At 33.5% G+C, this 16798-nt stretch overlaps 1 protein-coding gene and 1 pseudogene across 2 annotated transcripts; both read left to right on the forward strand.

The window, feature by feature from the left end:
* The first annotated feature begins 274 nt into the window (after positions 1-274).
* On the forward strand, positions 275-2202 carry LOC120069459 (AAA-ATPase At3g50940-like). Its single transcript, XM_039021225.2, has one exon. It carries the CDS (start codon positions 510-512, stop codon positions 1989-1991), a length of 1482 nt encoding a protein of 493 aa, XP_038877153.1. The 5' UTR covers positions 275-509; the 3' UTR covers positions 1992-2202.
* Positions 2203-6040: 3838 nt separating this feature from the next.
* On the forward strand, positions 6041-7735 carry LOC120069458 (AAA-ATPase At3g50940 pseudogene; annotated as a pseudogene). The gene has a single exon (XR_016528375.1). The product of XR_016528375.1 is annotated as an AAA-ATPase At3g50940 pseudogene (transcript).
* The last annotated feature ends 9063 nt before the right edge of the window (positions 7736-16798 follow it).

Consider the following 16798-nt stretch of genomic DNA (forward strand, 5'->3'; position numbering starts at 1 on the left):
TTATACACGTGTCCATTGACTCCACCCCTTACTTTCTATAACCAAATTGTCTAGTGACTTTTGGTGGGTTTTGAAAGACACGCAAATATTGTTGATCAATCCAAAAATTAGAGAATATTAATGATCAATCTAAAAAAATGGGAGAAAGTAGAGAAATTCATTATTTGTTATTTATTTATTTAATGTATTTATATATTATATTATATTTATTTTAATATTTATTATTTTCTCAAATATTATAATAATATAACATATATTATTATTTATTGTCATTGTGCCATGTGATAAGTGATAATATTGAAATGAGGAAGACGTGTGATAATGGAGAAAAAGTAGAAGAAAACAGTCCGAAGACTTTTCTGCACTTTTTTAGTCAATCCGAACGGCAGTGGGACGCGCAGATAAGGAAACTCCCATGCTTCTTCTTCTTCTTCTTCGTTCTTATTTAAACAAACTCACTCTGTCTCTGTTTCCGACTCAAAATTCCCTGTTTCATTTCCCAATCACCCATGGCCTTTGACGCCTCGATACCCGAAGCTAACCTCGCCAACGCCAAGGCCATTCTTACCGCCGCCGCCTCCTTCGCTGCCACCGCCGTCTTGGTTCGCTCCATCGCCAACGACTTACTCCCCCCCCAACTCCGTGAATATTTCTACGATGGCTTTCGAAACATCTTCACCCGATTCTCCTTCCAACTCACCATGGTCATCGACGAGATGGACGGCCTCGGCCCCAACCAAATCTACGAAGCTGCCGAGACCTATTTAGCCACCAAAATCTCCCCCTCCACTACCAGACTCAAAGTCAGCAAACCCGAGAAGGAAGATAACATCACCACCGCCGTTGAAAGAAACGAGGAAGTAATCGATACCTTCAATGGCGTCAAATTCCACTGGATCCTTGTCTGTGATGAAGTCCAGAGGGAAAATTTCCACAATCCCCGTTCCCCTTACAGATCCATCATCCGATCTTTCGAGCTCTGTTTTCACAAGAAACACAGAGAAATGGTTCTCAAATCCTATTTGCCCTACATTCTCCACCAGGCCAAAGAACTGAAACAGCAGACTAAAACCCTCAAGATTTTCGCCGTTGACTACCAGAACATGTACGGCAGCATCTCCGATTTATGGATTCCGACCAATTTAGACCACCCTTCCACGTTCGAGAAGCTCGCCATGGACTCGGAAATCAAGGATTTCATTGTGAGTGATCTCGAACGGTTCGTGAAGAGGAAAGAGTTTTACAGGAAGGTGGGTAAGGCCTGGAAGAGAGGGTATTTGTTGTACGGTCCCCCAGGAACAGGGAAATCGAGCTTGATTGCAGCAATGGCTAATTACCTGAAATTCGATGTGTATGATTTGGAATTAGCGGGAGTAGAATGCAATTCGGATCTCCGGAAATTGCTAATGGGAATTGCGAACCGTTCGATTCTAGTGGTGGAGGATATTGATTGTTCGATTGAGTTTCAAGATCGAGAGTCGGAAAATGAAGAAGACCCATCAACTGCGAGGAGAAGAAGACTGGTGACGTTATCGGGTTTGTTGAATTTCATTGACGGACTATGGTCGAGCTGCGGCGACGAGAGGATTATTATATTCACGACGAACCATAAAGAGAAGCTGGATCCGGCATTGCTCCGGCCGGGAAGAATGGATGTTCATATTCACATGTCGTATTGCACCCCATGTGGATTTAGGCTTCTGGCGTCCAATTACCTTGGGATTGAGAACCATGAATTTTTTGGTGAGATTGAGGGATTGATTTCCAGTGCTAAAGTGACTCCGGCGGCGGTGGCGGAGCAGCTGCTGAAAGACGACGACGGTAACAAATCATTGAGGGATTTGATTGAATTTCTCAACGTCAAAATGAGGGAAAATGAAGAAGCTGAGGCGGCTGAAATTCGTAAAGCTGAACTGGAAGCTCGAGAAAAGGAGAAGGAAGTGAAGAAAGAAGGGGAAGAAAATGGTATAGTAGCTTCAACTGTGAAGTAATCTTTTCCGGTGACCGCGATGATGACGACGACGAAGAACATTTTTACTCATTTACCCCTCACTATGTTCAAATTAATTAATTGTATTTTTTTTATAGAAGAGAAAATACCTTAACACTAAGATATGTTGAAATTGAAACTTGTATTATTATTATTCTATTGTTTTCAAGTTCATTAATTTAATGTAGTGAATAATAAATTATATTTGGTTATTTTAGAACATGAAAAATACTAAAAGCAAACTCAATCGCCGACCAAGAATCATTACCAGCCATGAAAGAGAGATCTAAATTTGGACTTGCTTGAGTTGTTTACTAATTTCACTATCAACATTAAAAGAAAAAATATATAAAAATAAGAAGAAAATGTCAAATTTCTAGTAGTCAAATGAATAATGTCAAATTTCTAGTAGTCAAATGAATACTAATTGGCAATTTTTGTATTGAAAATAATATTAGTCTAATTTGAAAATTTACTAAAAAAAAAATTATGCCTTAATTCAAGGGAGGGCGAGCAAAAGGAGAGAATTGAAACTCGACTTTAAAAAGTTAGCTAGTGTATGAGAATATTATATGCATGATGCTTTCTTTCTCTACTCCAAATATAAGTATACAATCAGTAGAAATACGAAGAAAAATTCTACCTACAAAGAGGTCAATTTATCATAGGTCTAAGGAACTTGAATCCCTCTTAACTTCAACACATTATTATATAACAAAGTCGTTTTAGTTATCAAAATGAATATCTAATTTAGTTCTCTCTCAATACATCCAAATATGAATAATTAAAGAGAACGGTCTAGAAGCACCAAATCGAAACAATCTATTGAAAAAATAAGCATTTTTTGAATTCTATAGTTTATGGCTAAAACATAATGTAGAGTGCTCATCTCCCTACCTAATTTTTTCAATTTTTCCCTCTTAATCCCATGCTTGCTTCAATTAGTGTGGGGTATATCTACTCACAAATTTAATATATGTCCTCCAAATTAGATTATGTTGGGATTTAATTACTAATTATTTGTTTTTAAATACTAGAGACAATTTAAAAATTAATTTAAAAAAACAATGAAAACATCTTCAATAAATTTTGGTTTGCCTTACACCAATCGCCTTTATCGCCCGCCACTGTTGGCATCAACACATCTCCGATCTAAATTTCTTATCAATTCCACCCAATAGACCAAATGCTTCCTTAGCGTATTATTTATGTTTTATATATATATATATATATGAGGTGAGAAGAATAAATCAGCTTAAATAAATAAATATTTAAATTATTAAAAAAATCTCTCATTTTTTTAACCAAAGAAAGGAGACTTGCTCAAGTCAGTAAACGACTAATCGCCTCGGCGACCCGAAGTCGTACCTTGGTTGCCACGTCTCGGTCCCACTCAGAATGTGGTGGTTAATTTGGAATTTTCTTTCGTTATTAATATTATTTAATTTGTATTATTATTATTATTATTATTATTATTATTATTATTATTATTATTATTATTATTATTATTTACATTTTAAAGCTTATATTTCAATCTCTCTGGAATATTTTATAAGTCAAATTATTACTATCACAAAAAAAAAATAATAATAATAATAATAAAGCATTAGTTTAAAAGGATTAATATAATAACAATTTTAATAGGTTCACTTCTCAAACAATAAAAATTATTCTATGAGGTTGTATTGTTATCCGCCATGTGATATGAAGTTAATAGTTTTTGAAGTTTATAGATCATTTTAGTAGATTAAAATGTACGGTATTTGTAAAACAATTATTATTTTAAAGTCACTTCAAGCATTTTGTAAAGGTAAGAAACTTGGTGCTTTAAAAAAATTAATGCGATGGAAAATTATACACATAGATAGTTTGAATATAATGTATTTTTTAGTAGAGTTTGAATATTACCTATTAAATGATGTATGGTTCTCTTATTAAACTTTTGTTTGCTACCAAAAGTTTTATATTGTCCTTTGAAAAAAAGGGAAAGTCTTTTATTCCTTTTTTTTTTCCCTTTTTATTTCTAGCATCCTTTGTTCGTTTTTTTTTCCCAAAAGATTTGAACAATTGATATCTTAATAACAGTGCTCAAATAGTCCTTTAATTAAGTGTTTAGTTTAATGATAATCGGTATAATTTTCTTTTCTAAAGGTCAAATATTCAATCTCCACCATAAAAATTATTGTATTTAAAAAAATTCATGTTGGCGCTCAAAGTTCGTCAACATTTGCTATCTTCGTAGGGTGGGTCCTTTGTGGACTTGACCTTCAATCGACTTCTCTCAGTCTGACCTTGCTTTCTGAGTTAATCTACAATAGAGATCTTTGCATCGATTTGGTGTTAAGCCTACCACATTCTGATGCCTAAGTCAATTATGTGATGATATAGTTCATATATACTTATTCTTCCCCTTTGAGATCATCGAATGGAACTATTTAAGTGATTTCTCTAATAGTTGCATGCGATTATTCTGGTGCTTATAAAGTTATAGGATGTCAGATCGAGCACAGTTTAGTTAATTACTATCTTTTTGGTATATATTTCTAGAGATGTCCATGGGGCGGGACGGGGTCGGGGAGGCCATTCCCCATCCCCGTCCCCGCTCCCCATTTCATTCCCCAATTTGCCACAGAGATCGGGGCGGGGATTCCATGTGGGGATTTCGCGGGGATCGGGTTCCCCGTGGGGAATTTTTTCCTTTTTTTTTTTATTTATAAAAAGTCAATTAATTTAAATCACTAATGTGAACAAATTTTAATTAAATAATTAACTTTATCACTAAATTGTTTATTATGGTTAGTTTTATATGACAATTTGAATTTAAAGATAAATTACTCAAACTTTGGCCTAAAAAAGCTATTAATTTTTTTAGTAGAAAAAATAAATACAAATCAAATTATTCACATATATAATCTAAATTTAAACATTCAATTTAAACATATTCATTATTGTATCTTTCCCAAAAAGTTATCAAATTTGAAATTTAAATATAATATTTGTATAATAATAACAATAACATAACAGTAGATAATTATAATAAATAAATATGTAAAAGCTAATCAGGGCGGGGAAGGGGAATGGGGTGGAGGCAAGGTCGGGAACGGGGAATGCATTCCCCATCCCAATCTCCGTTTAATTCATAGAGAATTTTTTTTCTCACTCCCTCTCCCCATTCCCGCCTAATAGGGAGATCCCGCTCTATTTGGGGTGGGGCCCACAGGACCCATCCCAATGGAGGGAAATTAGACATCTATATATATTTTGAATGTGCATTTCCGTACATGCATGCGTCAACTTTGAGCATTTTCTTAAGCAACCCTCAACAAGTCTAATCATACCTTAGGTTGTAACTTAATATAGATATATCAGTGTTATTTTTAATCCCTACACAAACTCGTGTGCATCCATTAGTTACAACTTAACTATATAAATAATCAGTATGCTCATATGTCTTATCACCAAATTTTATTTATTTTAAGTAACCTGTCTATAAAGTCAAATTATATTATTTAAACCATAATTTAATAGCACATTATTACTGTTAACGAATGTTAATTTTTTTTTTATGATATACTTAATTTATTTATTTTATAATTTTTTTTAAAATATCCATCGAAAACAATATTTTATAATATTTCTATCAAAATTTTCTTAAAATTAAGACCTCCACACTTATGTGGATATAGATATTTTAAATCTTGCATATAAGACAAAATTTAACAATTTGTTTATAAAAGGGCATCATTAAAAATTTTCAACTTTAGAAGTAGATTTGAGAATTAAAAAAGATTAAGGACCTATTTAGCTTATTAAAATTAGAAATACCGAAATTCTTAAATTTTAGAAAAAAGATATATTTTATGTATAATTAAGGGGAAAAAACCCCTGCAATGCAGGAAACACTTTTTGCAATGGATGGTTCCTGGAAATCATGTTTCAAATTTTCAAATCTTATAAAGAAAAAAAAAAAAAAAAAACCAATTTTCCAATTTCTGTTACATTTATTTATCTATTTAACGAACTCTATCTTCCATTTACTTTCATAACTCTTCTTCCTTCTACTTCTACTCTCTGTTTCATCGGTCCTCGTTTTCCACCATCCATCAACTTGGCCATGGCTTTGAACGCCTCTTCCACCGAAGCTAATCTCGCCAACGCCAAGGCTTTTCTTACTGCCGCCGCCTCCTTGGCTGCCACCGTCGTCCTCGCTCGCTCCGTCGCCAACGACTTATTGCCGCGCCAACTCCGGTCATATTTGTACAATGGCTTCCGAGACATCTTCAACCGATTCTCCTCCCAACTCACCATGGTCATCGAAGAAATGGACGGCCTCGGTCCAAACCAAATCTACGATGCCGCCGACACCTATTTGGCCACCAAAGTCTCCCCCTCCACTCACAGACTCAAAGTCACCAAGCCCGAGAAAGAAGAGAGCATCACCACCACCATGGAAAGCAACCAGCAAATTACAGATACCTTCAATGGCATCCAATTTCACTGGGTCCTCGTCTGTAGCCAAGTCGAGGGGCAGAATTTCCACAATCCTCGATTGCCTTCCCGATCCACCGTCCGATCCTTCGAGCTCTGTTTTCACAAGAAACACAGAGAAATGGTGCTCAATTCCTATTTGCCCCATATACTCCACAAGGCTAAAGAGCTGAAGCAGCATTCTAAAACCTTGAAGATCTACACCTTTGACTACCGTCAAATGTACACAAATATTTCTAATTTATGGATTCCGACCAATCTCGATCACCCTGCCACGTTCGAGAAGCTCGCCATGGACTCTGAGATTAAGGATTTCATTTTGAGGGATCTCGAACGGTTTGTGAAGAGGAAAGAGTTTTACAGGAAGGTGGGTAAGGCATGGAAGAGAGGGTATTTGTTGTACGGTCCCCCAGGAACAGGGAAATCGAGCTTGATTGCAGCAATGGCGAATTACTTGAAATTTGATGTGTATGATTTGGAATTAACAGAGATCCATTGTAATTCTGATCTTAGGAAATTGCTAATCGGAATGGGGAATCGTTCGATTTTGGTGGTGGAGGATATTGATTGTTCGACTGAGTTTCAAGATCGTCAGTCGGAAACTGAAGAAGAAGAAAAACGATCTTCTTCTAGGAGAAGAGGACTGGTGACGTTATCGGGTTTGTTGAATTTCATTGACGGGTTGTGGTCGAGCTGCGGCGACGAGAGGATAATCATATTAACGACGAACCAGAAAGAGAAGTTGGATCCGGCATTGCTCCGGCCGGGAAGAATGGACGTTCATGTTCACATGTCGTATTGCAGTCCTTGTGGATTTCGGCTTTTGGCGTCCAATTATCTTGGGATTGAGAACCATGAGTTGTTTTGTGAGATTGAGGAGTCGATTTTGAGCGCAAAAGTGACTCCGGCGGAGGTGGCGGAGCAGCTGCTGAAAGGGGACGACGACGATAAATCATTAAGCGATTTGTTGGACTTTCTCGAAGCTAAAAGAAGGAGAAATGAAGAAGCGAAGGCCAAAATCCTTCAATCTGAACCGGAAGCTCCAGAGAAGGAGGAGATGGAAGCAGATAATGAAGGGGAAGAAAATGGTATAGTGGCCCGAAGACTGAACTAATAATAACTTAAATCTTTCAAAGAGAAAAAACAAAAACTAATAATAAGGTAATTGTCCAATTATAATGTACTATATAGTAAATTCTTAATTGCTCAATCACAATGTACCACTATATATAATGTATTGCTAGTAGTACTTTGGTACATCCTAAATTCTCATGATACATTCAAGTATTGCTAGTAATATTTTGATGTATCAGAAAATATAAATAAAAAATTAAAAAAAGAATTATGAAGAATTTATCACATGAAAAAATATGATTGGACAATTATGTGAGATACATATAAATATGTGTATCTAGGTAGTATTTTATTTGAAAATTTTTACAAGTAAAAAAAATGTCAAACTATTTAAAAAATAGTAAAAAAAAACACTTATAGACATGATAAAATTCTATAAATTTTTATAATTGATAGACACTGATAGACTTCTATCCGCATCTATCAAAGAAGATTAAAATTTTAATATTTTATGTAAATAGTTTTTTTTTATTTTTCTATTTTTACAAATTCCCTATTTTATTTTTAGAGTATTATTGTACATTTCTCTCTTCCAAAGAAACAAACTACAAATGAGGCATGTTTTTTCATTAGTGAAGGAAGAAAACTTATACTTCCTCAAAAAAAAAAAAAAAAAAAAAAAAAAAAAAAAAAATTATACAGTTATGTTGTAATGACCTGAACAATCATTAAGGATATTTTTGTAATTTTATGATATTACAATGCTTTTTCTAATTTCGATAAATTAGTATAATAAATTATTTAGATATAGTTTATAGTCACTTGGAAACTAAATTTATGACGATTGAGAGCCATCAAGCTTAAGTGATATAATTTTTTCCATCAAGATCGATATCAATATTTATTGCATATGATTAATATAATTCTATAATTCAAAATTTTATTCTAAATATTAGTAACTTAGTGTTGGGTTGTATGTTCTAAAACTCGCGATTTATAAAGTTAAACTTTTTCTATTATCAATAAAGATGTTATCAATATTTATTCAATAAAGTTGTTATTGAATTTGTAAATTGCACTTGTGAAAATGAAATCCAATAAACTAAGATCTATGACTATTATATGAATACTTGAACTTTATGTGGAGACGTAAATATGGAACAAGTTTAAGTAAATAATCAAAATGCTCTATAGTATACGAATAAGGTTGGGTGCCTTATTTTGTTAACACTATTGAATGCGGCTCACTCTGTGGTTGTTACAATTTGTTGTAAGGTGCTACAAACGAAGTGATCCTGATTTGTTCATGTATTGACATGAGAAGTGGAGGCGTCCTATGTAATGAGTTTGCGTAAGATTAGACCAAGAAATGAATCACTCTTACTTTATAACGTTGTTTACTATTTAAGACTGACTATTTTGCATAGATGACCTAGGTAACTCGATCTTAATGCTAAGCTAACTATTAACTCTTGTTTATTCGGGATTATCCTTAGATTTTCATAGGTGAGGGTTGTCTCAACAGTGCCAGTTCAATAAGCCTCTCATTTCAAGGGTAAGATCGGGTAGATAGTGAGGACATAGGGTACAAGATGAAATTCACGCCTACCAATTTAGGGATAGGAGAAAAGTTGTTCTTTTAAGTACTGAATCCAGGTCTTGAACAAGGGGCCCACCCTCTCATTGACTTGAGATGGATTCGGTTTAATGATTGGATCACAAACCAATTGTTCATTAGAGGATCAGTGGAACTTAAGAAGCAAGATATAATTTCGGGGGTAAAACAACATATTGACTCAACCGTTAGTACGAACAACCTATGAAGAGATGGTTAAATCAAGTGGACACAAATATATCTACAGTGAGGAAAGTGCAACTATCGAGCTATAGTGGTGTAACTTGGTAGTTAACGAATATTGATTAATTCGGTCTAAAGAGTTTTGGCCAATTAATCTCAAATCGTTGGAGCTCATGATCTGTAGGTTTATAAGGTCCCTTTACTAGCTTGTAAAACATGAAAACCTTGAATTAGTAAATTGAGTGAATTTGAAATGTTTTAATTTGAAGTGTTCAAATTAAATTTTGATTTGAAATGTTCAAATTAAATTTTGATTTGAAATGTTCAAATTAAATTAGGGTTTTATTTGAAATGTTCAACTTCAAATTAGGGTTTGAACAATTATATTTGATATAATTAAACATTTAATTTATGGAAATTAAACGAAATTGGAGAGTTTATAATATTGATTTAAATATTGATTACATCAATAGAATTCACGTTCAAACTTAGGTGTGCGATTTATTTAACATATGATATTAAATTATTATTTAATTAAACTAAATTTGTTTAATTAATTAAAATAAAATTAATTTTCAAATTTTATTTAATTTCAGCAATTGAAATTTTGATTTTGAATTTAATTAATTTTAAATTAGTTAAGTTAAAATAAAAATTGAATTTAAGTCGTTAATGAAAATTTCCAATTTGTTTGGAAATTGAGGTGTCTTCTTCTCCATTAAGACACCTAGCCCACTTCTTTAACCAAAGAGGTGGCCATGGCTGAAGTCCTCAACGTTTGCATGCATTTGATGCATAAAATCTCCAAATATTATTTAGATTAATGGGAGTTGCTGGTTTTTTGAGAAAATGCTGCAGAAATTTCCCTCTCTAAAAACTCTCTCTCAATTCGTTCGCAATTCACTTTAATCCTGAGTTCCACCACTCAAATTTAAGGCTGAAAATAGTAGAGAAAATCTTTTGGTGGTTCACTGAGGATTTGAAGCTGAAATTTTATGAAGAGCAGCTTGAATTTGGAAGATTCTACAAAGGTAAAGTTCTGAAACCCTCTTTGATGTAAAAACTGGTTTTGCATGTTTTTTGAACTCAAATTAAATGTAATTAGAGTGCCTATTGATTCTGATTGCTTCTACATTCCATCACTTAGTTATATTTATATTTAGTTATTTTAATTTTGGAATGGAAGAATGAATATACATACAAGATTAATTAACTTGGTAAAAATGTGACATTAAGTGGATGTATGATTTTGCTACTCATAGTTTTGTAGTTTGTAACCTTTGTTATGGGTTTTTAATTAAATTATTAGGAATGTAAAATAAAATAGTTAGGAATTTAAAAATACAAGAGGTTAAATTCATTAGTTGGTAATTGTTTAAAGAGAGTATATAGGAAATAGGAAGAATCTAAATTAAAACTCAAGTTAACATCAACCACAATATAATTTTCTTTAACCCAACCTTTTGAGCTTTCACCCCAAGATAAATAAGAAATTAAGTGAGTGAATTGTGGAGCCAAAAATCCCATTGAAAAACTTCATGGTCGTGCATGCATGGAAGAGAGAGAAGAAGAGTGATATGAAAATCCTAGGATTAGAAAATTAAGAACCCAAGTGTTAAACCCCTAATATCAAATTCTAAAACAACCAATCAATTTGACAACAATCTTGAAGAGAATGATTAGATTTGGATTACCTTTTGATCGAGGATCAAAAGATAAGGAGAACTAGTTCCTTACTCCAAGTTTGAACACTCCAAAATTGATCAGACTTATCTAAATGTTCTTGGCATGTAACCTTGATTCAAGAATTGCAAAAGTGGCGATGAAACTCTGTCATCTACCAGGGAATTTTCATTCAAAGAAAACTCTAAAGCTCAAAACATCAAAACTGATGTATTGTATTTTTCTTCCCTCCTTTAAACCCATTCTACTTAACTAAAGAGACTTAAAAAGTCCATTCTACCCCTAACTCAAAAAGAACAAGAAACCCAAACAAAACATATACGGGTCCAATAACGAAATACCCAAAAAGTTAATATATTTTTGCAAATTAAAATAAATTAACAAATTAAAAAATTAATATATTTTATCTTGTAGCATCAACTGAATCCAATTATAAAGCTTTTGATCAGATGCTGCTGCTTGAATCCCCTCAATTGAGTTCATCTCTACTTGAATGTGAGAATTCAATGTCAATTGTAGCTTCTAGGCTCTTAAGCGTGTGATTGATCTTGGAGATTACACAAGGATGTATTGGTTCATATCATCTTCTCCCCTTTTTGAAAGATTTATCCTCAAATCAAGTTCATTATCTGCATCAAAAGGAGTTAAGTCAGAAATATTGAAAGTAGCACTCACATCATATTTACCTCAAGATCAATCTGGTAAGCATTGTTATTGACTTTTTTCATCACTTGAAAAGGTCCATCTCCCTTTGGATTTAACTTAGAATCTCGTTAATATGGAAATCTTTTCTTTTGAATGTGGAGCCAAACCCAATCTCCCTCCTTGAATATCATAGGGTTTCGATATTGGTTAACCCTCTCCACTACCTTAGCATTTTACTTTTCAATCCTTTATTTAACCTCTTTATGTAGCTCCCGAATGGCGGTGGTCTTCTCATGAGCTTGAACATTCACAGCCTCATTAAGGAAAAAGCAACAAATCAAATAGGTGATAAAGGATTATATCCGTACACAATCTAAGACATTGTATATTTAGTGACATAATGAACAACCTTATTATATGTAAATTCAATAACTGGTAGAAAATCCTCCTAAGTTTTGGTGTTTCTATTTATTATAGCCCTAAGCATAGTCATCATTGTCATATTGACTACCTCAGTTTGTCCATCAATCTAAGAATGATACGTAGTGGAGTAAACTAACTTAGTACCAAGCTTTCCCCAAAATACTTTCCAAAAATGATTTAAAAATTTCACATCTCTATCACTAACAATACTTCTAGGAATGCCATGCAATTTAACCACATCTTTAAAAAATTAAGTCAACCACATGTTTAGCATCATTAGTTTTATTACATGTAATGAAACAACCATTTTTCTAAACATGTCAACTACCACAAAAATATTATCTTTCCCTCTCTTAGATCGAGGTAAACTCAACATAAAATCCATTGAAATATCTAGCCATGGTCCACTAAGGGTTGGTAAAGGTAAATATAATCCATGTGCATTTGAATTGGACTTAGCTTTCCTGCATGTCATACATCTCTCACACTCCTTATATACATCACGTCTCATTCTATGCCAATGGAAGTGTTCATTCAACATGTCATATGATTTAGTGACCCCAAAATACCCCATTAAACCTACCCCATGCGTTTCTTTAACTAATAACTCATGAATACAACAAGTGGGAATGCAAAGGTTATTCTTCCTAAACATAAACCCATCAAACATCATATAATCAAGCACAACAAATTTTTTGCTTAAAATTCTCAACAATAGGTGCAAAATAAGTGTTGTGAATACAATGTCTTAATATGTTCAAAATTAAGCAATCTAGGTGAAGGGCGCTTAGCAAGACACACCTCCTAGATAGTGCATCAACAACTAAATTTTCCTTACCTTTCTTATATTATATCACATACGAAAAAGTTTCAATGAACTCCAACCATTTTATATGTCTTCAATTTAGCTTTTGTCAGCCTTTCACGTGTTGTAAGCTCTGGTAGTCAATATGGATAACAAATTTCTTAGGCCACAAGTAATGTTGCCAAGTTTGTAGGGCTTTTACTAAGGCATAAAGTTTCTTGTCATATATAGGATATTTCAAGGCAGCTCCATTCAACTTCTCACTGAAGTATATCAATGCTCTTTGATCCTACATTAAAACAGCTCAATCCCTATTCCACTGACATCACACTCAATTTCAAATGTTAGCTCAAAATTAGGCAAGGCAAGTAAAGGCACATTATATAACTTATTTTTCAAATCATTGAAATCAAGTTCTTGTGCTTGTTCCTACTCAAACTTTACATTTTTCTTTATAAGTTCGTTAAGTGATGCAGCTATGGAACTAAAATATCTAATGAACCTCCTATAGAAACTAGCTAACCCATAAAAAAATTTAATCTCACTAGCATTCGTAGGTGTAGGCCACTCCTAAATTGCTTTAACCTTCTCAGAATCAACTTCTACTCCATGTTTAGAAACTACAAAACCTAGGAAGTTTACCTTTTCCATGTGAAAACAACACTTTTGAGATTAGCATAAAGATTTTACTTTCTAAATGTAACTAGAATACACCTAGTGTTAGAATGTATTCGAATGTCATAAAAATAAACCATTATAAACTCTCCTAGAAATTCAAGCAATATATCTTTCATAAGTCTCATAAAAGTACTAGGTGCATTAATTAAGCCAAAAGGCATAACAAAGCATTCATATAAACCATGCTTAGTTTTAAAAGTGGTTTTCCATTCATCTCCAATATTCATCCTAATTTAATGGTATCCAGATTTTAAGTCTATTTGTGTAAACAGGCTACAACCATACAATTCATCTAAAATATCATCCAACCTAGGGATAGGATACCTATATTTAATTGTAATTTCATTAATAGCCCTACAGTCTACATATATTCTTCAAGATCTATCTTTCTTAGGTACAAGTAAGACAGGAACACTGCAAGGACTTAAACTTTCACATACATACCCGTGAGCAAGCAACTCTTCAACTTGCTTCTAAGTCTCTTTGGCCTCTTGTGGATTGGTCCAATAGGCTGGTTGGGTTGGAATCTGAGCATTTGGAATAAAGTCAATATGCCCTATGCCCCTCAAGGGCAGTAGCTCCTTTGGTAACTCCTCGGGAAAGACTTTATTGAATTCCTGCATTCGGTTTGCATTCTATTTTTCATTTTATAAGAAACAAAAACAACAACTAAATGGAACATAAATAGGATAAACATTATAAAAGCATGCTTTAAAGAAGTAAAAACAAAGAGGAAGAACTGTTCTTATCTTTATAGACTCTGAGCCTCTTGAAATTTTCTCTAGCTTTTCAAACGAATGTCTTCTCAATCGATCTCGGACACGACCACAAGAATGACCTTGTTATTCTCTTAAGAATTCCAATAATTAGATAAGTGATATCCAACAATTGGAAGAGGAAAAGGTAGAGAAATTTCTTTGAGAGAGTGAAAAGAGGATTTTCTTTTTGGTGGCTAGGTTAAAATCTCACCAAATGAAATCTTGCTCTAAAAGGGCCACAAGGAAGAATTTATATGGAGAAGGGTTAACCCCTTCTCCAAGTCTTTCCTTTTCTACCCTTATGCTAAATTAATTAAATAATCTTTATTTAATTAACTAGCACATGAATTAAATAACCATATATATTAAATCCAATTTAATATATATATATATATATATATATATAGTTAATTAATAAATAAACATCACATGTTTATATGCCTCCACTTCTCTATAAAACTTCTTAATCAATTAATTAACTATTAATTAATCAATTAAGTAACTATATTAAATCATATTCAATATAAAGTTAATTAACATATAAATATCACATACTTATATGCATACAACTCTTTAGGAATTTAATGCCTATAAGTTTGATATTTGAATCTCATTCAAATATATCTCTCTCTCATAATGTGAATTGTAGATCACATCTATAATTAATTATATATTAATCACATTAATATACAATTTCCTCAATTGATTTGAACTATTCAAATTATTCCTCATTAATATCCTTTAACGAGCTAACAAAGGAACCTTATGAACCTACATATCAAAAGCTCCAATGATATGAGATTAATTGGCTAAACTCATTAACCAAATTAATCAATATACGTTAACTGTGGGTACACACACTAAAGACCCATAGTTGCACTCTTCTCACTATAGATATATTTTTGTGTCAACTGATATAGACCAATAACAATAAGTTAACCATTCACGAGTGTTCATAACACCAATTGGGTCAAATTATCGTTTTACCCTTGGGTTACCTCTATAACCTTAAGTATCAGTGCTCCTCTAATGAACAACCTATTTATGGTTCAACCATTAAACAAAAACCCCTCTTAAGCCAACGAGAGGGTAAGGCCTTTTGTTCAACTCCCGGATGAAGGAAATAGAACACGAGGATTTCCATGAGCAGCAGAAAGATCATTCCAACTTACAATCATATATGAACTTTACTATTACAGTCATAAACAGAAAAATACGGTTATGCATTAATTACAGAAATTACATCATGATAATACAAAAGCTCAAGGACAAAAGCTACACTCTTTTGTAGACTCATCGCCAAGCTCCTTGATCACAAACACTTGATCATAGCAACACAGCAACCACGAACGTTTGTCCAACATGATTGCTACACTGCATGAACACCGTGCACTCAAACTCAGTGATCGCCTCGGTCATGAACACCCTAACAACACGAACGGCCTCTACAGAACCTCGACAGTGTCGAGTTGAGTATGACACCACCAAGAAGGCTACCTTGATATTCTCGGTGTGAGAATCCGGAGGGTGGGCTCTGTGTGGACTTGGTTTGAGGCAGAAAACGGAGGAAACAATAATCGTATAAACGATTGAGCAAGTGGGAGATGGCAGAACCTATCGTATAGGTCGATGCCCAATCGTTTAGGAAAAGTTAAGCGATCGTCTAGCAAAAGCTATGCGATCGTTTAGCTTATCGCTTAGCTGAGTGTCTGTCGCCTACAAATATTCCACGATCGTTTACCTTATCCAAGTTGTTACTTAGTAAATCCTATTTACTTGACAACTTTTGTGAGAATATTTTCGAGAGAGGAAAATCTCAAATTCACAAAATTCAAGCTTGTAAAAACTTACTAAAATTAGAAAAATATTTTTCCTTTTATCTCATGGTTATCATGAAACGACCAATAACCTTCCACTCATATGGCTATTAGAGAAAAATAGTTAATTATCCAATAATTAATATTATTATAAATATAAATGATAACTAATTTATCATACTATATTTAAAATCTATAGTTTTAATATTTCATCTCATGAAACATATATACCATAGCTCTTTTTCTATTCCATGATACTTAATGCAAATCTCATTTACATTAATCCACCATTAGATGTATCTCTACATCATACCGATCATATCATATATAATCGAATTACCTCTTGTCAATTTGAACATTTCAAATCAACACCAAGAACTGATCCTCAACTAAATCCATTGAGCTACCAAGGGGACCTTATGAACCTATAGCTCAAATCTTCAATGGTATGTGAATAACTGACTAATCTCTTTAGTCACGGGATCCACCATCCGTTAACTGCCTGGCACTCCACTAAAGATCAACAGCTGAACTCTCTTTACCACATATATATTATGTGTCCATCTTAACCAATCAGCAGTACGACAACCCTTTACAGATCGCTCGTAAGTACAGCTCGACCAATAACCGTTATGCCCT

This window comes from Benincasa hispida, chromosome 3 (genome assembly GCF_027475165.1).
Source record: "Benincasa hispida cultivar pf3 chromosome 3, pf3_genome.v1.1, whole genome shotgun sequence".
Classification (NCBI taxonomy): domain Eukaryota; kingdom Viridiplantae; phylum Streptophyta; class Magnoliopsida; order Cucurbitales; family Cucurbitaceae; genus Benincasa; species Benincasa hispida.

Bases quoted from the DNA above. Each gene is read 5' to 3' on its own strand.
- LOC120069459 (XM_039021225.2), top strand. From the start codon at position 510: ATGGCCTTTGACGCCTCGATACCCGAAGCTAACCTCGCCAACGCCAAG.